At 47.3% G+C, this 25050-nt stretch overlaps 1 protein-coding gene across 1 annotated transcript in view; it reads right to left on the reverse strand.

The window, feature by feature from the left end:
• Window positions 1-25050, reverse strand: part of Inpp5a (inositol polyphosphate-5-phosphatase A) — a 187945-nt gene that overhangs the window by 128198 nt on the left and 34697 nt on the right. Inside the window, exon 2 of the mRNA XM_040752163.1 lies at window positions 2139-2180. Within this exon, the coding sequence (XP_040608097.1) occupies window positions 2139-2180 (42 nt within the window). The remainder of the gene's footprint in view (window positions 1-2138; window positions 2181-25050) is intronic.

Consider the following 25050-nt stretch of genomic DNA (forward strand, 5'->3'; position numbering starts at 1 on the left):
GTGTGATGGGCATCCTGGAACATCCCTACCCAGTGTTGTCCTCCAATATCCAAACCTAGCTCCCACTTGCTTTTGTCACTGCTAAGGAGGACTTTCACTCTCACAGGAATGTCCTGGCCTCACCTTACAGGAGACTATCTCTTCACCCCGCTGTCTCCATCTGTCACCAAGGTATCAGGAACAAAGACTCAGAGGGCCAGGTGAGCTGGCTGGGGCCCCATTGTCATGCTGCTTCTCCCACCCAACTGAATGCCTGAGGACTGGCATAGACATCCATTTTCTACAAGCAAATCCCTATCCCCAGATAGCAATACCAGACCTTCCTACAGGGGAGGCAAGCTCAGGCAGGAGCTCTGCACCACATACAATACCAGCTACCCAGGGTCCCATCAAATATGAGACCAGAGTTCCAGGAGGGCCCTGTATCCATGCTGTTCCCCATGCCTCTCCCCCACCCCAAACCATATTCCTCTAACATGCTGACACCATGGCATGCTGGGAACTCTGCTCCCTTGTACCTGGTAATCCTAGATGACTCTCCCTGCATCAATCACTCTTACAAACTGGTTTACAACCAAGAGAGTGATGCCATCTCCACTGTGTTCATCCACCCACACCAAGGTCCACCAGCCTCCTGGTTTAACCTAAGAACATGCAACACATCATTCAGAGACTATGAGGTCAGGAGGAACACATGCCAACCACATTGTGGGTATCCACACAATCACATGAGCTCATAAAAACAATCTCAAGGTCACACCACAGCACTTCCACAGGATACAGACTTGACAGTCCAGAGACAAGAGTCATGACTCCCAGACCCTGACCCCGGCTGGCCCCACCACCTACAATCATCCTCTGACATAGCTCTCCTCTGCTCACTCACTGAGATCTTGTGACAGAAGCCTCCACACTCACTCACCACCTCAGACTCTTCCATGGCAGGGTCCTAACTAGCCCCTCACTAAATCAGACCCTCCCAAGATTCTTTGATGGCAAGGCCCTGCCCTTACTGCCTTACGCCCTTCCCTGACTATCAACTCCTTATCTGTCCTAACCCTAAGCATACTCAGGGTTTTCCTTCCTTGACTTTAAATACACACCAAAAATCTGCCTTACATTCCTAACCAGAACCAAGTATAAAACTTGGATGATGGGGGGGTTCATAAACACTAGAATCTAAGTGAATGACCCCACCTCCAAATGCCTAGCAGACATATGTGGTGGTCAGCAGGACAGGAGAGTTGCCAAGAGTTTTGTGGGCTGAAAAGACTCAGCTCCAGAAGGCCTGCATCACTATACCCAGGATGACGAGCATAAACTACGACTCCCCCAATCCTGTCTCTACCCAACCTGCACCTCCAGCAGGCTGCAGGGTTATAGGCAGGTGTGTACCACTGGCCCTGGGATGTCTATAATTCCATGCCTCTTTGCCTCCTGCATGGCTTGGGTCCCATCCTTGTCCACCTCCACCCAACCAATAAACAAAGCTGAGAGAACTAAACACCACAGTCCTGGCCTAACCCTGTAAAAACCCCATGGAAACTTGTAAATACATATACAGCATGTCTTGCTGTCCTCTAGGCTGTGGTCACTTACCCAGCTATCTTGGTTTACCCTTCTTGGCTGCTCAGCCCTTCTCATCCTGCAGATCTACATCTGCATAGAGATCTGTCATCCACCTAGAGCCAACTGTACGACCAGGTGGCTGCTTGCCTCACTAAGTCGTCCTCCTACTGGGATATACTTGGAGACTGCTGTCTATTCAAAGTGACACCCCTATTGGCTTCCCACCCAGACCTGTGGCAGGTCCTGTGTGGTCAGTCATGCCTCATGTGTGGGTCTGTCCATGTTCGATGCTGCAGCTAGGGGAACACGCCCCAAAAGCACTATTCGTCATAGTACAGATACCCAACCCCAAAGACCCCCACCCAACAAGGTCCTCTATATTGTTTCCCTACCTTCCAGGTGGGAGCCAGAAAGCAAAGTGTCAATTATCAGGAGACGATAACAACTCCTTCCTAGGACTAAACTAGTAACAGGTGTTCCTGTGTTCCATATGGACAAGATGTAACCTTCGCAGAAAACCCCACAATGAAGAGATACTCACCGCCCAAGTGGCTACTGGAGGCTCTTACCTGGTAAAATTCCCGAAGCCAGTTCTTCTGCAGATTTTCTGGCTGTAAATGAAGAGGAAAAAGGGAAATCAGAGCATGGCCACTGCCCAAACAGGGAACAGGGGCTCCAATGAGGGGGTGGGCCTCACAGTGAGAAGCTGGGAATGTGCATGGGGGGGAACCTCTCTCCATATGGGGTCTGTACTCCTCAGAGGAAGACCATCCAAACACAAGCTGGACTCTGTGGGCTGCCCCTGTGATGCAAAATTAAGCAATCCTCACTTAGCCAGAGGCAGGCACAAAACACCTATGTCCAACTGACTCACATCCTTGTTCTGTCCCCAGCTGGGGTTGTAGGGAAGGAGACAGGAATGGCACCACATATCTGCTTCCAAGAGACAAGAAGCTGGGTGACAGCATCCCTGCTGGAGTCAAAGCCACTCCACAGTGGTCTATGACAACACACCATCAGACGCTATGGGGCACTTCTGTGAGTTGGGGCAAGAGGAGGGTGGTGTGGGGAGGGATTTGGGGAATCAGTCCCAATTCTCAGAACTTTCAAGAAACAGGGTACAGATGGATAGCCCATGCCATGTATGTAAATGCAGTCCCAAACAAGAAGCAAGACCAGAAGAGCCAAGGGTCAGCCATGACAAGCCCTGCTTAGGGAAGCAGGAAGGAGCTATGGTCATACTTAAAAGTCCCCAAACCTTGACAGTGCTCCCTTAGGCTCTGTGCCAGTAATGCCCAGGGCAGTGTAGCTCAACCAAACCCAAGAATAGGACTTAGCCAGAGCCTGGTGTCAGCAAGCATGAGATGCCCTGGATAGGCTTTGGTCAAAAGTCAGCATGGGGGAAGAGAGTCAGTGTCCCATGAGCAGGCAAGTGCTGTCCTAGGTTTGTCAAAGTCATTCAATAATGCAAATATACTTTGCACTCTTGAAGTACACACTTAAAAATTGCAAAGGCTATAAACATAGTGTTACTTGTTTGTCTATCTGTCTGTTGGTTGGTTTTCTACAAGGCCTTCCTGTGTCACTGAAACTGAAGTCACTGCCCAGCTCATCCCAAATAGGCAGAACTTGAACACCCACAAGCAAGGCTCAGAGGAGCAGAACCCAGGCTGCCTAGCCATGACTAGGTCCTAAACCGCTCCCAGAACTTTGCCCACCGAGTGTCCTGAAAGTCATGGAGAGAGAACTGCAGAGAAATTAATGATGGGGAAAAGCTGGCAAGGAAAAAGTATCACAGACCACACAAGGAGCACAGAGGAAACTGGACATCCACTAACTCTCAAACAGATGCCTTAGCGGGACTCCCAGGTGGGTTTCACACACAGGAGACACTGCCTCCCTGCTGTCCTCACAGAAGGCAGTGATTGGACACTACAAAGACAAGCCAGAGCGGGGCAACGACATGAACAGAATAGTCAAGCATGGGCAGAGAGGCTCAGCATCATTTGCCTCTGAGGAAATGCCAATCTAAAACCACAGAGGATTCTGGTATGGTGGGGCACACTGCAATCCTAGCATTACAAAGCAGAGGCAGAGGGTCACTGCAAGTCTGATGGTAACCTGGTCTGCAAATTGAGTTCTAGACCTGCTGGGGCTACAAAGGTAGAGCCAGTCTTCAAAACAAAACAAAACAAAACAAACAAAAAAACAAACAACAATCAAGGCAGATTATACAATGGCTAAGACAGTGTCAGTTTAAAAGGTAGCAAACAGAAACCCTCTATACCACTGAGGGGAGCAGTTAGACTGGCCCTTGAAATGCTAAATCTGGGCCACCAATGTCCTCGGCGTACTCTCCAGATGAGTAAAAATGTTTTCCACGTGGACACTCATGTTGACAGCAGCCAAAAGGCAGACACAACTGAATGCCCACAGTGAAGGGATGCAGGAAATGGAGCATATGGACACAGAGGAAGATCAGCAGGTTTGGCCCTCAGACCTCCTGTTCCTTTGGGCCTAGGTAGAAGCTGGGTTATGGGAGACACAGCCCTGCCCAGGCCTCTGAGTGAGTAGAGTCTCAGTGGATCTGTGGAGGGTGAGGGATATGGGCAGGGGAGAAGGCAAGGGCAGTGGTGCCACAGAATCTCTCAGTAAAAGAGCCCACTTCATGGCCTTTCAGGCAGCCAGTCTCCAGGACAGCAACCCGGCAGTTTCTTTCCTAAGTAGCCACCAGTTCCAGCACATGGAGCTCTAACACAGCTGTGGGGTCCCACCTGCCACACTTTCTCCTTATTCTCATTCGGGGGCTCCCTGTGAACACTCCAAGTGTCCTTCAGTATTAGAAATGGAACTTATGTCATGAAACAAATGTAAAGCCCTCTAACCCAGTGCCCAGTCTGATGGTAGCAAAGCCCAGCTATGATCTCCCAGCCTCTTTCCTGGGCTCCGTAGTGCAGAACACAACACGTGCCTTTTTGTGTTAGACTCGGGCTTCTGCTGTGCTTACAGCAACTTTCAGCAGGGGACAGTGGCAACCCAACACAATCCTCTCTGAGCACCACAACTCACACAGCCCCACCCATCCAGGACTCACCTCTCACACTAACCATGTGTCACTAGGTTTCAGAACCAGAGAATGGGATCCTTAAGTGGGAACAAGAGGAAAAGCCATACTTCAGGACAGGCCAGCAGGAATGGTCCGAATGGAGCAAGGACAACGGAAGCCAAGGTTCCTCCAGACCCAGTTCTTACTTCAGTAGCACCTGGGCAGGCTGTCATTTCTGCACTACCTCTACAAAAGAAGCTAAATGAAGTGCTGGCTGGAGGGCATCTTCCCCAGCCTGGCACAAACAGTACTGGCCTCTCCTGTCACTTACACACATGAGCTCTGCACATAATAACTGCACTATAAACAGAGTGTGATGATATTAGGTCCTTGTACAATCCTTTGCTGCCAGGGACTTTTGCATGGAGATATATGTGTACCTGTGTCTCATTACCACTCAGGCATAGCTAGATACTAGCATGACACACCTTTAAGCCCAAGACACCTCACTCTCTCCCTCTGCATGGATGAAAACCTTTTCAGCCTCCATGGGAACTAGCTAAGCACCTCCACAGCCTGCACTTTCCCCCGATGTCTGCATTTTAGTGTTTCACTAAGCCAGAGATCCCAACACATGCTCTCTCTACTCAAACATCACCTTTGTTCATCTCCTCAGATGAGCACAAAACCCAGAAAAAAGGGGAGAGCAGGCAAGAAACACCCAGCACAACTTGGATCCACCACCATGACACATCCATAGGCCCACACCGACCAAATGCTGGAGGTTCCGGCTCACACCAAAAAGTCTATGTGTGTAAGGCCTGGACCCTACAGCCATCTCAGCTGCTGTCAGTTCAGCGCCTGCCTCATTTGAAAATGCCTGAGAACCAGGGTGACATTGCCAGAGATCCCGTTTCATTCTGTACAGACCCTAGCCGCTCCAAAGTGGCCCTGCCAGGAGTCATGCTCAAGGCTCCACAGACATGGCTGTGACAGCATGTGCTGGCACCTCAGGAAGTGCAGGACTGCAAGCCCTCCAATCCAGTTTTTGGATCATGGTCATGTTTAGAACATTAATCTGACTTTTTCCCTACTTTCACTGTGGATCCACAAGAATTACGAGCCAGACAGCACCAAGAAAGTTCTTTAGACAAAGGTAACCTCTTTGTTTACTATTTGTTAGAGGTCACTCACAGCTGTGAAGAATTAAACACATGACTGAAAATACTCTATGAGAGCAGGGAGAAGATAACTTGAAAAGGACAAGGTCAGCACCATGAGTCACAGGAAGTGCCACCAGGTTCCTCTGGACATGCTGCCTCACCCCTGGCCAGCCTCCTCTGGGTCCTTGTGAACTTTTCTCACTGCCCTGACCTTGCAGACTCACTACTCCCTGCACTCATTCACACTCTCACAGGCTCCATACCCACAGTTCACGCATGCTCACTATTACCAGCTCTATCCTCATCTGTGCCCACACTCACCTGTATCCACACTCAAGCACACTCATGCTCACTCTCACAGGCTCTACACTCATCCAGGCCCATGCCCTCTCTCATAAGCTCCACACCCACCATCCATACCCACACTATCACACATGCTCATTCTCCCAGACTCCACGCTCACCCATGCCCACGCTCACCCATGCCCACACTCACTCTCACAGGCTCCACGCTCACCCATGCCCACGCTCACCCATGCCCACACTCACTCTCACAGGCTCCATGCTCACCCATGCCCACACTCACTCTCACAGGCTCCACGCTCACCCATGCCCACACTCACCCATGCCCACGCTCACCCATGCCCACACTCACTCTCACAGGCTCCACGCTCACCCATGCCCACGCTCACTCTCACAGGCTCCACGCTTACCCATGCCCACGCTCACCCATGCCCACACTCACCCATGCCCACGCTCACCCATGCCCACACTCACTCTCACAGGCTGTACGCTCACCCATGCCCACGCTCACCCATGCCCACACTCACTCTCACAGGCTCCACACTCACCCATGCCCACACTCACTCTCACAGGCTCCACACTCACCCATGCCCACACTCACTCTCACAGGCTCCACACTCACCCATGCCCACACTCACTCTCACAGGCTCCACACTCACCCATGCCCACACTCACTCTCACAGGCTGTACGCTCACCCATGCCCACACTCACTCTCACAGGCTGTACGCTCACCCATGCCCATGCTCACTTTCATAAACTCCATGCTCATTTGTGTTCACACGCTGTCTCACCTATTCAAATATTTGTTCTATCATAAGCCACCATACACTACCTCTCTCAGACCATCACACTCCCACAACCTTTTCCCTCAGGGTGACCATCACTGGAATGGTGGCCCCATTCCTCAGCTCACTAAGGCTTTACCCACATGCAGATCATCCCCATAGCCTCTGCTTTTACCATTGAAGCAGGCCAAGCACCATGCTGGCTACACTGCCCAGCCCAAACTGCTACATTTCTTCCTCCAGAGTATCTCCTTTTTGCTCTTCCCCTCTCGGTGTTGGCCCCTGCTGCAGCCAGAGTGGTCTCCAGAAGACACAACCTGCCAATCCTCCAGAACACAGTACCTCTCATCCCTCTGTAAAAGACAGTGAGCTCCAGATCTTCAGAGTCACCAGGCCTGAGCTCCTGAACTTCAGCTCACATCATACAGTGCAGACCCTGCTTCTCTGATGTCAAGGCTTCTACATTTGTCCTCAAGAGTCTTAGAAGCTCAACACTGCAACTATGCAGGACCACAGGCTACCTCCTCCCCAGCATGCCATCCCTGAGTCACCAAGGCTCCTAACCCCATATGTTTCCATCCCAAGCAAGCAAGCTACTTTATATCCCTACCCTGCCTTCCTCAGAGACTGTCACATCCTAGCCCCTATACATTTCTTCTTACAGCATGAGCTGTAAGACTTGGTATGACAGTAACTTCAACCATCATCTAGTTCTGAGATAGAGACCCAATCAGAGCTAGACCAAGAGATAGCTGGCTGTACCTGAAACAATAGAGTAGTAGTGGGGGCAACTTTTCACCTCACCTGGGTGTGGTCAAGGGATAGGTAGAAGGTTCTATTGGGAAAAGTCCTTGACAAACATAACAGCCAAGGACAGGGGTGAAAACACCAGAACAACTGCATGAGGCACAAAACTGCAGAACAAACACCACATTGAAATTTCTGGGAGGGGAAAGTACACCAACCGGGCTGGAGAGAGGACAGTGGCCCTGAGACACTGGAGCAGAAAGACAGCAGTAGACATCAGCATAGGGAGCCCCCAAGAAGTGGCAAAAACACCAGCATGATTGTGGCTAGCCACAGAGGGGCACGAGAGTATGAGCTAGTATAAGCACCAGTGACAGCAAGCAAATGAGAAAGTTGGAGGAGGCTAGCTGACTTCAAGCAGTTGCCCCACAAGGCAGGGCAGGGTGTCACAAACATGGCCTAACATGAAAACACAGCTCAAAACTCCGTTTCTGGCTGGCTGTTGGAAGAACTGTAGAGGTGACCCTCTTGCACTAATAATGGTTTATCTCAAAGTCCCTCTTCCTTAGTTCTGTACTCTTCCCCATGGCCCCAGAAGAATAGACTCTAACCCTCTAAGCTGGGGTCAGGGGACACAGTCAGGTAACCTGCTGCCCACCTGTGATGTCAGCCACCACGAGGATGGAGATTTCTGAGAGGCGGAATCTGTAGATGATTTGTAATTTTCTACAATGTTTTTTTTTTAAGAAAGAAAAGAAGGCCTTTGTGAAGTAATTTCATTTTAATGGAAGAACATGTGAGAGTTGAGATTAACCTCTTAAGCATGCATGTCACACATCCCTAATAGAAAACATGCACAAATGCCAAGGCAGTCTGATGACACTGTCCCCAGAAGACCTAGGAAGCAAAAGCTGGCAAAAGGACCCAGGTACTTCTCACTGGTGAGGTTAGGCAACAGACAAGGAATACCAGGCCAGTGGGTGAGTATTTATTTCTAGAATGATACACACACACACACACACACACACACACACACACACACACACACGTCTTTCTTTACAAACAAAATCCAGAGGAATTTGAGAGGCAAACAATAAACTTGAAACCACCCATGCTAGAAAAAATATATAAGCCAATAGTACAGGCTCATGCTGGTACTAGGGTATGACTTACTAGTGTCGAAGTCTTGGGTTCAATTTCCAGCACCCACAAGACAGCTAAAAACTAACTCCAGTCCCAGGAGATCTGATGTCCTTTTCTGACCACCATAGGCACTTCATACGTGTGGTGCACAGACATGCATGTCAGGAAAAACACTCATACATATAAAATAAATAAAATCTAAGAAAAAAATAATTTAAAAAAACAAAGAGAAGATCCTTAGGAACTGTCTATAATTTTACCATGCAACACCCATAAGATCCACAGCAAAGCACACCAACTACAGAAAGAGTTTCTGCTGAGGTCAGAACAAGACATAGATAGCCACACCCTTCTGTGCAGCACAGCAAGTCATGTGCCAGTGAGAAAAGTCAAGAAAGAAAAATAAGAAAGGTGTCAAACTGAAATTATCTCTTCTCAAAGACAACATGATCATGGATATATACAAAACTAAAAAAATTATACGCAGAGAAAATTATACTCTTAGAATCAATACATTTAGCAAAAAAGCAAGATAAATAATCATTATATGCGAGAGAAAGAGAGAGAGAAATCATTTGTTATACCCACAATAAACAATCTATAAGTCAAGCTAAAAAAAGTCTCACTTAGGATAACATCATAAAGAACAAACAGGAATTAAACAAGGAATCAAAATACTGTGTTCACCACAGTTCAAAGTGCCAACCAAAGAACCCAAACAATACAGCAGCAGCCGCAAAGACACTAGTGATAAGTGCACAGGCTGGGAGACAAGTGGAGAAGCTGGCAAGGCCCAGCAAGATGCACAGCCAGTGCAGCGGGCAGCAGAGCTCCCGCAATGCTTTTCACCGGAACAGAAAGCTCCGTTCTACCATCCACATGGAACTTTCGAGGAACCCTGAATATCCAAAATCATCTCTAAAAAGAACAAGAGAAACAAACGGTGTCAGACATGGCAGCACACAGCTATAACCCTGGTTCTAGGGGGTGGGAGAAAGGAGAAAAGGAGACGGAGGAGGAGGACAAGGGGGAGAAGGAAGAGGAGTGGGGAAGGGACAGGGGAAGGAGGAGGAGGAGGAGGGAGGAGAAGGAAAGAAAGAGAAAGGGAAAAAGCGGAGGCAGCAGCAAGAAGTTGGAGGTCGTCACTACATCCATAGTGCCAACCACCTTTAGTCCTACAGAAAACAGGTCTCGTGGACCAGCACAAAGGAAGACCACAGGCTGACAGGAGAGACCAGAGAGCCTAGGTAGTAGCCCTGACTGACATTGTCCTGTGAAGTTTAACAAGAATACCAAAGCCACTGAGTGGGAAAAGGAAAAGTGGTAGCTTGCTCCATGCACATTTATTACAGTAAAGCCAGTAGGGAGATAGAAATAGCAACAATGTCATCCAAGCAATCAGCGCTGCGGTATGCAGGTAGGCCCAAGTCGGCTGAGCTGTTTCCACCCCTTACTACAGTTTATTCTCATTTTATAAAAACTAGGGGGAGGAGGTTCAGGGCCAGCAATAACAATTGTCCTCATAAATTCAACCCAATTAAGGTGAAGAGAATTCTGGGTCCAAGATAGATTTAGTAGTATGCTCGTAATCCCTGCACTCAGGAGGGAGATAAGAGAGAAAAGGGGAAATCCTGGGTTAGAACAGCAACGCCCACCTACAGCAAACTTACAACACACAGCAAAAGTCCAAAAGGCTGGAAATAAACACAGGCATAAGGACACTCACCACAATCCCACAGTTACAGACCTGAATACAGACAGTCTAAATCCTACATAATGGAGCTAGGCATAGTGGTATACTCCTTTAATTCCAGGGCTAAGGGTGACAGAGGCAGGTAAACTTCTGGAGTTCAAGACCAGCCTGGTCTACAGAGAAATTTCCAAGCTAGCCAGGAGAGAGTGACTGTCTCAGAAAAGCAAGAATACAAGATAAATGAAATCCTGCACAAAGGACCAGTAAGTTGGTAAAGACATTTGCCACATGGGACTGGTGACCTGAGTTCAATTCCTGGAACCCATGTAAAGGCAGATGGAAAGAAACAACTCCACAGACCTGTCCTCTAACCTCATACTCATACCATAGCATGTGCATATTACACACACACACACACACACATACACAGAGAGAGAGACACACACACACATGCATGTGCACACACACACAATTATTTTTTAAAAACTTTGTATATAAAGATATCCCACAACCCTACTACTATTTCTCCCATGTTCCTACAGATGTGTGGGAAAGCACGATCTCCGAAGGTCACAGAAGAAACAACCGTTTTACATCCTAATATTTGCTTCTAATCCCCTCCCACCAAATATCAGGATTGTAATGGCCCAGACAAGAAACTATAAGCACAGAACATTTCCATCGCCTGTGGAGTGGGCCAGGCATCCTGAAACCTCGCTGGAGCCTCCCTTACCACATCTGAACAGGCCTCCCAAGCTGGGAGGAGCAGCAGGAAAAAGGCAGGGCCCAGAGGAATTGCAAACTTCTACCTCTCATGTCCTGGAGAACATAAAATAGTGGTTTATTTATCAACATGGAAGCTTCTATCTTAAAGAAGCCAACACAATCTCAATACTTGGGAGGTGGAGGCAAGAGAGCTACAAGTTTGAAGCCAGCTTGGGCCACACAGCCAGAGAAGGGGAAGAGGTAGGAAGAGGTGGGCAAATACACCATGCCTTCAGCAGGGCCCAGTCAGCACAGCCCCTCCCACACCCCAGCCCTTGGATCTTTTCCACCCCATCCTAAATAGGAACGGAGAAAACACCAAATCTTGGAACAGTTGTCCTTTCGGCAGTGGTTACTTCTTTTTCTTTCTTTTATTCTTATAATTACTATGCACTGCTTTCATATTTTTAACTCTTTTCAAGGTCTCAGAAAGAAAACAACGAAGCATTTAGAACTCTTTAGCCGACACTGTGAATAACTACTAGTGGCTGAAAGGAGCAATAAAAGACAAGAGATGGAGAGGGAAAATATTTGCAGCTTCTATGAAAGCTGGCGGCCCAATTTCCTGGCTGTATAAAAAGCTGCTATGAATAAGCCAGAAAAAGATCATCAGCTCAAACACACGTATCACACACACACACGGGGCGGGGGGAGTGGAGGGAGAGACAGAGACACACACACACACACACACACACACAGAGAGAGAGAGAGAGAGAGAGAGAGAGAGAGAGAGAGAGAGAGAGAGAGAGAGAGAGAGAGAGAGAGAGAATGCACAACCCCATATACACCACGTGCATGAGACACATGTCCACAAGGACAAGTGTATACATCAACTCAAAAGCTACCTGGTCAGGTGACTGTCACAGGGCACTGCAGAGTATACCCAGGGTCAGGAGTTTCTCCCACTCCAAGTTAGCACAGGCTTTGTCTTCCTGTGAGGACAGAAATGTTCTACATTTGCAGTGGCCAGATCTGTACTGGACACTGGACATACGCTAGTGTAGCTGAGTATCTTTTTTTTTTCTTTTTTTGGTTTTGAGATAGGATTTCTCTGTATAGTTTTGGACGCTGTCCTAGAACTAGCTCTGTAGACCAGGCTGACCTTGAACTCACAGAGATCCATCTGCCTCTGCCTCCCGAGTGCTGGGATTAAAGGCGTGCGCCACCAACGCCCGGTTATAGCTAAGTATCTTATTCAATTTTTTATTGTTTAAACCTAAATAGGGGCTGGTGGCCATGTTCTTAGAAAGGAGAGCTCAGGATCACAGAAAGAGGACACTCAACATTCCTATGATACTGACATATAAACATGACAAGCAAAACACACACAAACAAGGACAACAAACCAACTACATTATAGCTATACACATGCCCAACACACCCAGCAGTAATTACAGCTTCACATGCCACACTCAGTAGAAAACCAAGAACACACAGTCTCCTACCAGGGAAACAACTGGCCAAACTATCAAGGACAATCAAGCAATAATCTCCACAGTTCACTCCAACCACAGCTCTACACAGGCAGTGCTCAAGGCCCTTGCTCCTGCATCAGAGAAAGGAGCCAACCAAGTGAGTATCACCAGCCCCGAGAGCCTCAGTGGCTGGGGAGTTAGCCCAGAGACTGAAGACAAGCACACACAGGAGCCACAGCCGAGAGCAGCTAGGTGGACAGCCCTGGGAAGCATGGTGGCAGAGGGGCACCGATATCAATCTGCACAAGCTACGGGAGGTTGGGTGCAGACTAGTGTGAGAAAGGGGAAGTCCACACCACCGCGCTTTGGGTGTGTTGGTTGCTTTTCCATTGCTGTGACCACACATCTGACAAGCAGGACAAGGGAGCTGTTTGTTTTGGCTCGTGGTCGCACAGCATTCGGCTTACAGTTGCTTGGCCCCGTGCACTTGAGCAGAGCATCATGGCAGCAGGAGCTTGAAGTTCACCTCAGAACACAGGCCAGAAAGAAGGAGACAGGAGGGGGCCAGGGACAGGATACCCCCAAAGACCTGCCCTAGTGACCTACTTCCTCTAGCTAGATCCTATCACCACAAGTTTCCAGAACCTCCCCCAAACAGTACCAAGAGCTAGAAATAGGGTTAGCACACAAGCCTACGGGAGACACTGCACATGCCACATGCTGTGAGCTTCACCTCTGCTAACCTTCCTGAATCTCAGTAAAGAGATGGGAAAGATCCTTGCAGGCCCTGAGGAGGAGACAGAAGCAATGTGGTGAAACACACCCAGAGTACCCCAGGGTCAGGATTCTAATAGACACCTAGCCCTCCTGTAAGGGCCCTCCCTCACAAAGCCTTCCACCTCACCTGGGAAGAGCAGGCAAGATGCAGAGGACAGGCCCACCAGGGCTTGGAGTTACTCACAGACTAGACCATGTCCCCACATGACAACTGTACCACTGTGGCCTCAACAGAACAAGGCGTGACAGTAAGGAGTACTACCAAAACAGCCTCTCTGAAGACTCGGAGAAGCCAAAGGCATCTGAAGAAAAAGAGACAAAGGCACTGGAGAGATTGAACCATCGGCCATGGCTCCAGTAAACATCAGAGACAGCCAGTCCCAGAAGCCAATCCACCTCAACTCCCTCCACCTCACACAGCGTCCACGCTCCAGCAAACTCACAAGGTATGTGAAAGGCAAGAAGACATAAAACCCACTCCAGAACCAAGCTCAGCTATGACATGTGTCTGAAACAACAGAGACCTACACACTAAGGACTCTAAAGGGAGAGTGGATGATGAGTGAGAACAGACTCATCATATGACACAACGATGGAGTCAGAAACACACACTGCAGCGGAAAAAATGATGACCTCTTCCAGGCCTACTGGGGACTCGGCCACAGAGGAAACCATCAGCAAGCACAGAGAAATGTCAACAGGAACGTTTTAGCCTGAAGCATGGAGAGAAAAAAGACTTTAATGTCAACAGGAATGTCCCAAACTGAAGCATGAAGAGGAAAAACATCTTTAAAATGAACAGAACAGGGCTGACAGGAGCTGAGGGACAAGTCTATTTGGTAAACTGCTTCCCATGCAAACATGAGGACCTGAGTTCAAGCCCCAGAACCCATGCAGCAGCTTAGTGTGATGAGCTTGTAGTCCTAGTGCTGGGGGCATTGAGACAACAGATCCCCGGGGCTCACAAGCCAGACAGTCAAGTCTAATCCTGGAGCCCAAGCAAGACAGTGAGAGACTCTAGCAAAACAATAAAAATAGGGGGCTGGAGAAAGGTCAGCAGTAAAGAGCACTGGCTGCTCTTCCAGAGGACCAGGTTCGGTTTCCAGCACCCACATGGCAGCTCACAGCTGCAACTCCATTCTTGAGGATCTGACGTCCTCTTCTGGTCTCCCTGGACACCAGGCACAAGCATCGCACACAGACATACATACAAAAAAACCAGTAATACACATGAAATTTTAATACATTCTTTTGGGTAAAAATAAAAGATACCCAGCTCCTGATGAATAACACCTATGGCTGACCTCTGATGGGGGAGGGGGGGACAGGGTATCTGGAAATAGGCTATTTCAAAGGCCATGAGTACCAGAAAGAAAGGATAGCACAAATATGACGTAGTAAAGACTGAGAAATTTCCTAAATTAATGACAAGTCGAACAAACCACAGATGTGACAAATTCAGCAAACACCATTAGGAATAAATAAGAAAACATCCAAACCTAAGTGTGTCTCATCACACGTTGGGACACCAGTAACAGGGGAAGTCTTGACAGAGGCAAGGAAGAAAGCAATCTTAATCATGGAGAACAGTGACAAGAGTTACAGTCAACTTCTCGGCATAACTGTGCAAATAAAAAAGAAAACCACTTTAAGTGGTGAAATGATTTTTACAAAAGATAAAAAAATCTTGAATTATGTATACAGAAAAGTCCTCCTTCAAATGTGAAAGAATGGAAAAGCTTTCTCAGATAAGACCCAGCCAGCAAGCAAAAGAGAAGACAGAAGAGAACCTTGAAAGCTGAGTGTGCTGTGCCCGGGGCGTGGCCAACACAAGTGGCTCTGGGGCTTTGGTTGGTTTTATTTTGATGTACTTTTTGTTTCATTTTGGCATTTTTTCTTATTGGCATTTGTTTGTTTTGTTTTGTGGAGAGAGAGAACACAAACATGAAGTTGAGTGGGTAGGGAGGTGGGGAGGATCTTAGAGGAATTAGGAAGGGAAAACATGATCAAAATATATTATATGAAAAATTAATTTAAAAAATGAGTTCAAAGTTCTTCAATAATAGCCAACAGGGCTGAAGAGACGGCTCAGTGCTTAAGAACATTGACTATTCTTCCAAGGGACTTGGATTCAATTTCCAACATCCACATGGATCAAAACCATCTGTTAATTCCAGGCCCAGGGAATCTAACGCCCTCTTCTGGCCTCTGTGGGTACTGCATGCATGCAGTACACAGCTATGGATGCAGGCAAAACATCCATACACATAAAATACACTTTTAAAAGTAATAATAAAGGCCAACAACCATCTGTGATAAGGCTGTGAGAACCACAGACTGCAGGCACTTCCTGTGAGGGCAGGATGCCAGCAGCTGCTCAACCTCTCATGACAGTGTCCACTCCAGGATAACTCTCACCTACAATCAAGATAGGACCTGTGGTCGAACAAGGGAAGAAACACCTCGTGGATAGGGAGAAATACCAGGCAGACTTGGTCTCACCAAATGGTCATTTCTGATTCTGAAGGTGAGACTCTGAAAGCAAGCACCACGGCAGGTACCTGCCAAGAAGGCCACAGCCAGGGGAAAGGGTGTCAGCAACAAACTGACGGGGAACAGAGATGCTGGCAGGCTCTGCCCTGGAGAAAACAAGCCCCGCCTACAAGCTGACTGCCTCAAGAGACTCAGGCACAGGACCCAGCTGGGTGAAGCCTGACTCCCACCCATAGAAGCACAAGACAATCCATTAGTACTTGTCACACAGGATAGAAAACTGTCATAAATAAGTGTGTATAGCAGAACACAAGGAATATTTCAAATATTTGTCCCAAACAGGTTTGTTTTAGCATGTCTATGGTTAAGATTCAATTTTAAAACCTTACCTACTGTTGCCCTGCACAGCTATTAAAGGGCAACTGCTATCAGACTGTTCATCTGCCTTCTCTCCATCTTGCCAAATACTTGCTGTCCTCATCTTCAAACAAACAACTCTTGACATTTCCTTAACTTACGGTTCTTCTGTCTTTTCACTCAGTGCCACAGGATTTGCCTCCCTTCCTACACTCCTTTGGGCACTATGAAGTTCTATATTCTAGATTTTCAGTCTGCTTATTACATTGTGCTTTACAGCAACAACTTTAAATACTGTGAAATATGTTACAAATATTACACACCATATATGTTCATCTGTATTGTAAAGCCAGTCCCTCCTCAGCAAGATACCAGGGTCAAAATGAAGCTCAGAGGTCTGCTGCTTGCAGAACAACAAAATGAGGTCAGGGAACAAGGCCAAAGAAGCAATACTAAAGCCAGAGACTGGGCTGTGAATATGGCACCAGCAAACAGGCAAGGGACAACAGGCATGGAAACCCTGACATCCCCTGGTGAAACTAAAGCAACCTATAATAAGGTAATACAGAAATCAGGGAAGACAGCAGTTTATGAAATCATCACAGAAAATCAACAGCATCATACATGCAAAAGAAGGGAAAAAAGAAAGAAAAAGCACAGCAGAAAACACCTTGGGGGGGCCTTTTTTTAGGGCAACACACAAATTTTTAAATGTGAAATTTTACATGACAAAGGAAAAGCAACACAAGTCTACAGAATGATTGCTGCTCTCCTGCAGGACTGAACCCCATCAAGCCCCAGCTCTCCCACATCAAGGCAAGAACACACTCAATGCATCTACTACTGGTGCCCTGCTTGCCCGACAAACCAGGTGGTGCATCCTGGAATGTGATGTGTGCCTGACAGGAACCACTGTGCACGTGCAAAGATAAACTAATGACTCAAAGTCCCCACAACTTTTAAGAAGAGTACATTTCACTCCCATAGCTCTGTCTGGCAAACCAAACATCAACACAGTGGAAACATTTGCAATGTGTATCCTAGTGGCTCTTCCTCATAACTGAACAGCTTTCAGATGATTAGGAAAGAAAGGTGGAAAAATAGGCAAATGCCTATTAGGTATTAGAAAATATCTCAGAGAGACCTCACATGGTGAAAGAATGTCACCCCATCTCCAAGAAACACCTGTGCCTGACCCATGAGGCAGTACAAACACAATGCTTACTCAAGATGGTATTCTTGCTAAAATTACCTAGATGATCACTAGACCAGAATGGCCCAAACAGCAATACACCCTACATGACACATAGCCAAGACTTAAGATATCAGAGAGATGATGAGGGCCGGGATGCAACTCAGTTGGTAGAGTGCCTGCCTAGCATGCATAAAGCCTTGAGTTAAATACCAGTACCACATAAAATCAAGCATAGTGACCCATGCGTACTATCCCAGCACTCAGGTATAGACAGAAGGATCAGGAGTTCAAGATCATCCTCAGCTACACAATAAGTTCAAGTCTAGCCTGAACTACATATGACCCTATTTAAGGAAGGAAGAGAAGGAATAAGGCTAATGACTGAAGAATATACATACTCCACATACCCCAAAAGACCCAGAGTATTCTCTGGGAAGAAGAAGGTGCACAGTATTTGAACACACAGGCAACTGGAAAGGACTGCATAAACAACATGGTGATGGCTGTGTGAGGATAAGAACCACAGCATTGCTGGGCTCTGGTATCTCACTAAAGGCTGCATGTCTGTCTGTAGCTTACATGCAGACAGGCCCCTCTGCATCCCGAGATGTGGTGTGAACAGATGACCTTCTTGCCAGCTAAGACAGGACACAGCACAGCTCCCACCTTGCTCCCTGGTAGACATCACTGGATGGCAGCTATGCTCCTCAACAGAGCTTCAGCTCTTTCCCAGTAACCTCTCCGTCCATTTCACTTCTCTCTAGGCTCAGGAATACCCATGATCCCCCAAAGGTAAACAAATGTCAAGCATTACCCATGCTCCATATACTGCCTCCTCACTGAGAATGTGAGCATGTCCATCAACCCCATTCAGCCCTGTTCCTTCATCCTGCACCCTTAGAGGCAGACAAGATGCTGCTTATGCACAAAAATAGAGAGTAAAGAAAAGTCATGAGAACTGTCCAGCAAGCAAGCTTAGATCTGCATCAAAGTTCTCCCCACAGGTACTAGGAAAGGTGCTAGCCATTATGCCTGGATCCCATCTGAGATGAAGGTTACAGCGCTGCCTTCTGTAGTCTAGTGTTAAACCATGAGAATGAATGGGCCCCTTCCCATGGCACAAAATATTAATTAACAATTGCACCCTCTGACCCTGCCATCCTTGGCAGCTACCTTGTGAGCTCATAACTTTTAAGACCCTTTCCTTTTTTGGAAATACTAAATAATAAAAACAGGCGCATTCTGAGTCTTCTGAGCCCCCATGAGGCAGTGCTGACATCTACATCTGCCAGCTCATGCCGCACCTGAGCCATGTTGCGGCGCCCCACTGTGAGAGCTCCAGGCATCCACCTTTAGAGCACCCCTCAAAACTCCTGAGCCAGGCTGCACAGGCTACTCCAAGGCTGTGGGTCAACACTGTGAGTGTGGAGAGAACAAGCCACCTCTCACTCTTACTGCCTACAGTTCACACCTGACTGAACAAGTGCTTAGTTCCACCAATGCAGTAACTTCTGATAAGCAAACACAGCCCAGAGCGGCGTGACTTTATCCAACTTTGCAGAATCATGAGGTGGTGGGACTCTGAGACACCTGAGAAAGGTACCCCCGTTTCACCCCTGTGTAGCTCCAACAAGAGTCATGGCAAACCCTTTAAGGGAGGGAGGACTCTCAGAAAAGGTGCTGGGCAAATGGGTCTAGCTGAGGGAAGTCCAGCACAACATCCAAAACAGATGACACCAACATATCCCAAGGGGCTTCATTTTCTCCTGGGACTCTCAGGACTGGGGGACTCACCTCATATCCTACCATCTGATACCTTCTACAATTCATGATGCCTTCACTTCAAGGACCACTACACCAAGGAAGGAGCAAACAGCTACTCTTGTGGTAACTCAACACATGCAGGGTCTTGTCATCTTTCAGATAATCCCCCTCTACCTCTACAGAGGAACACTACTTCTCATACAGGCAAGGAGCAATCGGTTTCCAAGGTCTGGAACCCCAGCTTAGTGCAGACCTGGACACCAACAACAGAAGCCCTTACTCCCAGCACACTGGGCGGTCACAAAGCCAGCTGTGGTGAGACCACATCCCACAGCCCAATCAACAACTGAGAATAGCCATCTTCAACATGAATCCATCTTTCCTGAAACACTTCTTTAGATCTTCCGCACACAAGCCATCAACTAATGTCATAGGCTCCCACAACCTGGAGAAGTCACACAGAAGCTTCCCAAGAACCGAAGTGCACCCCACGGCAGCACAGAGACCCAGGGTGGAGCTGCTGGATTCTTCAGGAAATCCTGCCCCATGACACCCTTATCCCTGCGGAAAACCATTTCCTCTCATGAGGAACGCAATCTTGTCTATGCAGTCACGAAAACACTGAAGCTAAAAATAGTTTTATAAAAGGAAGTGCTGATTGGGCCTCCCCACTCCAATGACAAGTGCAAGCTGTGTCCCCATGGATGGGGGGAGAAGCTCCTGCTAACTAAGAAGTCAGGAAAAGGAGCCACTAGAGAGAGTGTTAGGTTCCAGCTTCCTCTCTGACAATGATTCTCTGCTTGGAGCCTGACAGCAGGGCTGGAGAGACAGCAAGGGGCACACACCTTTGTCTGAAACAAATTAGGAAATCTCTCCTCTTTCATTAAACCAGAGATTAAAATGGCCTGGCTGTCTGGGAAGTGTGCTGAACTTCTCCTGAAGACACACAGGCTGAGAACCTTAATCTACTGGGAAGAAAACAGTAGGTAAATTTTAAACCAAATAAAGACTTTATCAAAAAATAAATAAAAGTGCCCTGGACCAGAATTTTAAATGATTATTTTTCATTAGAGAAGGTCAAATCCTATGAAATAAAGTCGAAGTTTGAAATAATAGCATAGAAAAATTAACTCAACCAGGACTGCAAGATGGCTCATCAGTTAAAGGTATTTCCTGCTCTCTAGGAGAACACAAGTTCCATCTCTAGCACCTGTGGCTGGCAACCCACAACTGCCTGTAACTCTAGTTCTATGGTATCTGGCACCCTCTTCTGGCCTCTAAAGGCATCACACACACACACACACACACACACACACACACAAATAAAATTTTAAAAATAAATGAAGTGATCCATCTTTTAGGGATATACCAGGCCACTGGCTAGGCTGTGACCAACAGCTGGGTACCACTTCTTACCATCCCTGTCTAGCTAGAGTCTGAACACCAGACACAACAGGGTAAAAGACTGGAACACAGGCAGGCATCCTAGTTTGCTCTCTACTGCTGTGACAGAAACCAGGACTAAAACCAACCTGTGGAGGAAAGGGTTTATTTCCTCTTACAGTTTACAGCCCATCAAGAAGGGAAGTCAGCGCAGGAACTCAAGGCAGAAACCTCGAGACAAAAACTGATGCAAAGGACATGGAAAAATACTGCTTACTGGCTTGCTCTCCATGGCTTTGTTCAGCCTGCTTTCTTACACACACTAGGCCCACATGCCCAGGAGTGGCACTGCCCATCGTGGACTGGGCCCTCTGACATCAATCATTAATCAAAACAATGCCCCACACACTTTGCTTACAGGCCAATCCAATGGAGACATTTTCACTATCAAGGTTCCCTTTTCACAGATGACCCTAGCTGGTGTCAAGTTGACAGAAAAGGAAGGAGTAGGAGGGAGGGGGAGCAGGGAGGATAAGAAGAGAATGAGGAAAGGAAAGAAAAAGGGAAGGGAGGCAAGGGGAAAAGAAATCCAGTACAGCAGGTTGACATAGCAACATCGAAATTTCAGCTGCTCCTCTGATAGCAGCATAGCCCCAGCCAGTCACAGGCCCAATGTCCTGCAGAAGAGCTTCCCTCACACATGCCACCTCTGTCTCCAGCTCTTGCCAGCACCACACAGTGCAGCAGGCGCAGAGGAGGCGGCGTTTATGTCCTCTTTATTTTCTAAATATGTTCATCTCTTAAAAAATATTGAAAACAAGCCATAGCAAACAAGCCATAGCACACTGTGTGGCTCCGTGGTGAACAATATGCTCGTGGCCCTCGTGCTGTAAACAAGCAGGGAGTGAGGCTGGGGAAAGGGGAACCTACAAGGCGCATGGAACCACTTAAGTTATGACAGTGTACAGTCAAAAGACGGTGAGAAATCAGCCAGAAAACCATTTACAAACACATTTGAAATCCAGAAAAGCTTGAAAAGTGTATGTATGGGGTGGACTAGAAGAGGGGTGTCCAATCACTCCTCCAGTGTCCATTCTTGGCCACTCCACGAGTAGACACTTCTAGGTCCAACATAAACTAAGCTGTTTTCTAACTGAGCTGGCTTCAAAAGTGTTGGAAAGTCTCCAGAGGGCAAGAAGAAAGTCACAACTGTGGTAATGGTGATACCATTGTGCTGGGCCTTTCATGAAGCTCTGTGATGCACCTGTATCCCTACATCAGGAAACCAACCAGCACAGGCCTTCCTACATCCTCCCACATCCATGGCAGCCTCTAACACAGTGGGGCCATTCCCACACCATTTGCCTGGGGAGACAGTCCTGCCAGCCACCCTCGGAGCCCTATTGCCAGATGGGAAGCCAGATGAGAGCCTGACCTCCTTTATGGAAGACAACTGCTGTGTTCTTCTGGTGACAGGCCGGTTGTGATCAGATATAGAGACTAGGAAAGGACAGGGACCCTGACTCTTGTGAAGGAAGACTGGCCTTGGCATATGGCTGCCCAGGTGGGGTTGGTCTCCACCCTAATGTGTGTCTGGAAAACCCCAGCAGTCATTCCAGACTTTGCAGGTGGGCCTCCTCCTCTGTGACCTAAAGACAAGACAGGACAGTGTGACTGCTTCAGCCATTGGTCGCACTGACCAGTGGGCACCTCAGCTAGCAGGCGTTTCCACCTCATGGGCTGGGAAACAATGTCTGTGGAGAATTAGCAAAAGCTGAAGTTTGTTCCTGGGGGTAAAACCCAGTTGTGGGACTGAATAATCTTATCCAAAATGTTTGACCCAGAGGGCTTCTGATTCTGAATCTGTGGGGAGGGGATACTTCCATACACACGATGAGCTATCTTGGGATAGGATCCAAATGTAAGCACAGAATTACCTGTTTCTAGTTCACCTCATACACATGATCAGAAAGCATGTTACACTGTGTGTGTGAGAAACAGAGGAGGGAAGGGGGTCTTACTATGTAGTCCCTGGCAGGCCTGTAACTCACCATATAGACCAGGTTGGACTCAAATTCTCAGAGATCTGCCTGTCTCTGCCTCCCAGGTGCTGGGATTAAAGGTGTGTGCCACTATGCCTGGCAAATAAACATGGGTTTGTTTTGTTTTGGAGTAACTTTTTTTCTATTGAAAACAGATTTTCTCATACATCCTGATTATGGTTTCCCCTCACTCTACTCTTTCCAGTTCCTCCCCACCTCCCCTCCTCTCTGGATCCACTCTCCTTCTGTCTTTCATTAGAAAAGAACAGGCTTCTAAGAGATAACAACCAAACTTGACAAAATTCAATAGAGTAAGATGAAGCAAACCACTTTCATATTGAAGTTGGACACAACAACCCAAAAGGAGGAAAAGAGTCCCAAGGGCAAACAATAGAGTCAGAGACCCACTCATTCTCATAGTCATGAGTCCTGTAATTTCTGCTTTAGTCTCCATGACCTCATATGTGCCTTGCTTAGTTGATTCAGAGGGACTTGTTCTCCTGTGTCATCCATCCCTCTGGCTTGTAGAATCTTTCTGCACCTTCTTCCGAAGGAGTCCCTGATCTCCAAGGGAAGGGATCTCTAGATGGAGAGCTCCAATTTAGACTCTCTCTCTGCATAATGTCTGATCTTGTGTCTCTGTATCTGTTTCCATCTGCTGCAGGAGGAAGCTTCTCTGATAATGACTGGATAAAGCACTGATCTATTAGTATAGCAGAATATCGATACAAATCGTTTTACTGATTTTTTTTAAGTCCTGTCGTGTTTGATTTTATCCTAGGTCTCTGTGTCATCTAGTCTATGGTTCTTGGTCACCTAAGCAATGTTAGGTATGGGTTCCTTCTCACAGAGTGGGCCTTAAGTCAAATCAGACATTGACTGGCTACCCCCACAAGTTGTGTGCCACCATTGTCCTAGCATATTTTGCAAGCAGGATAGACTGCAGGTCAAAGGTTTTGGGGCCAGGTTGGTGTCCATGTTTCTCCTTCAGTAGCCTGCAGCGTACTTTCTCACACCAAAGAGACCAGAACATAGGGGTAAAAGCTCCATGTAGGCATCAACTCAACTTCTCCATGTTCAATGAATTGTATGGATGCTATCCTCAGCAATGAAGTCCCTCTGCCAGTTTTCCAAGAGCAACCCTTTGTCTTATCATCAGCCTGGGTTGTCTGGGGATTTCCATGGACCCCCTTGGCCAACAACTCAATTGAATGCAGCTCAGCCCCATTATGCCCAGCAAATAAATGTATTTTGTACTTAAAAATAATCAAAATTTCCATACTACAAACAGTTCAATGGGACCTCTTTCAGCCAAACACAGAAAGCAACATTGGCTTCCTTCAGACCCCTCATGTGGTAAGCAGCCTCAGGCCAGGAACCCAGACAGACAGAGGCCCTCATTCCACACCAATAAAGGAAACAGACAAGTAAGCAGTGAGCAATGCCAAAGGCTGGTTCTTAATAGAGAAGCTGGCGCCCCAGAGAAGACAACACAGAGAAGAACACAAATGACCAGCTCAGGACTACAGGGGCCATCACAACAGACATGACAGAGGGGACAACTCACGAATACTATACCACCAAACAATTGAGAAGAAATACACTAATTATTCCTTTAAAATGTGAATTTTTAATTAAAGTTTCTTTTGTTCTTTTTGTTTTGTTTTTTCAAGATAGGTTTTCTCTGTGTAGCACTGGGTGTCCTGGAACTAGATCTGTAGACCAGGCTGGCCTTGAACTCACAGAAATCTGACTGTCTCTGCCTCTGCCTCCCAGGTGCTGGGATTAAAGGCATGCACCACCACCACCCAGATATTTTTTTTATTAATCAAGTTTACTAATCATTTGGTTCCCCCCCTTAAAATATAAAATTTAGGGGGGGAGAGATAGAATGGCTCAGCACTTAAGAGCATACACCTCTCTTCTAGAGGACCTGAGTTCAGTTCCCAGCACCCACTCATAACTGCCTGAAACACTAGCTCCAGGAAATCTGACACATTGTTCTGTCTTCACAGGTACTGGGTTCAGGTACACATACCCGTGGGTGTGCATGCACACACACACACACACACACACACACACACATATACACACAATTAATTTTTAACATATAAAACTTACCATGTAATAAAATAGAGAACACTTATCTTTTTTAAAAAGTCTCAGAATAGTGTCAAAGAAAAAAAGCTTTGCCACGAAAAATGGCACAGATGGCTTCACTGCTGAATACCATAAACATGGAAGGAAGACATACCGTCAGTCTCATACAGCTCTTTCCAAGTTGAGAGGAGAGAAAAGCCCAGAGTATTCTGCGAGGCCGTGTGAGAGATGCCTAAGCCAGACAACAAACATGGCTGCAAAGGCAGGCAGAGAAGAGCGCCCCAGGCAAAGGTCCCAGCCAAGGGCCCTA

This window comes from Mesocricetus auratus, unplaced genomic scaffold, assembly GCF_017639785.1.
Source record: "Mesocricetus auratus isolate SY011 unplaced genomic scaffold, BCM_Maur_2.0 Super-Scaffold_4256, whole genome shotgun sequence".
Lineage (NCBI taxonomy): Eukaryota > Metazoa > Chordata > Mammalia > Rodentia > Cricetidae > Mesocricetus > Mesocricetus auratus.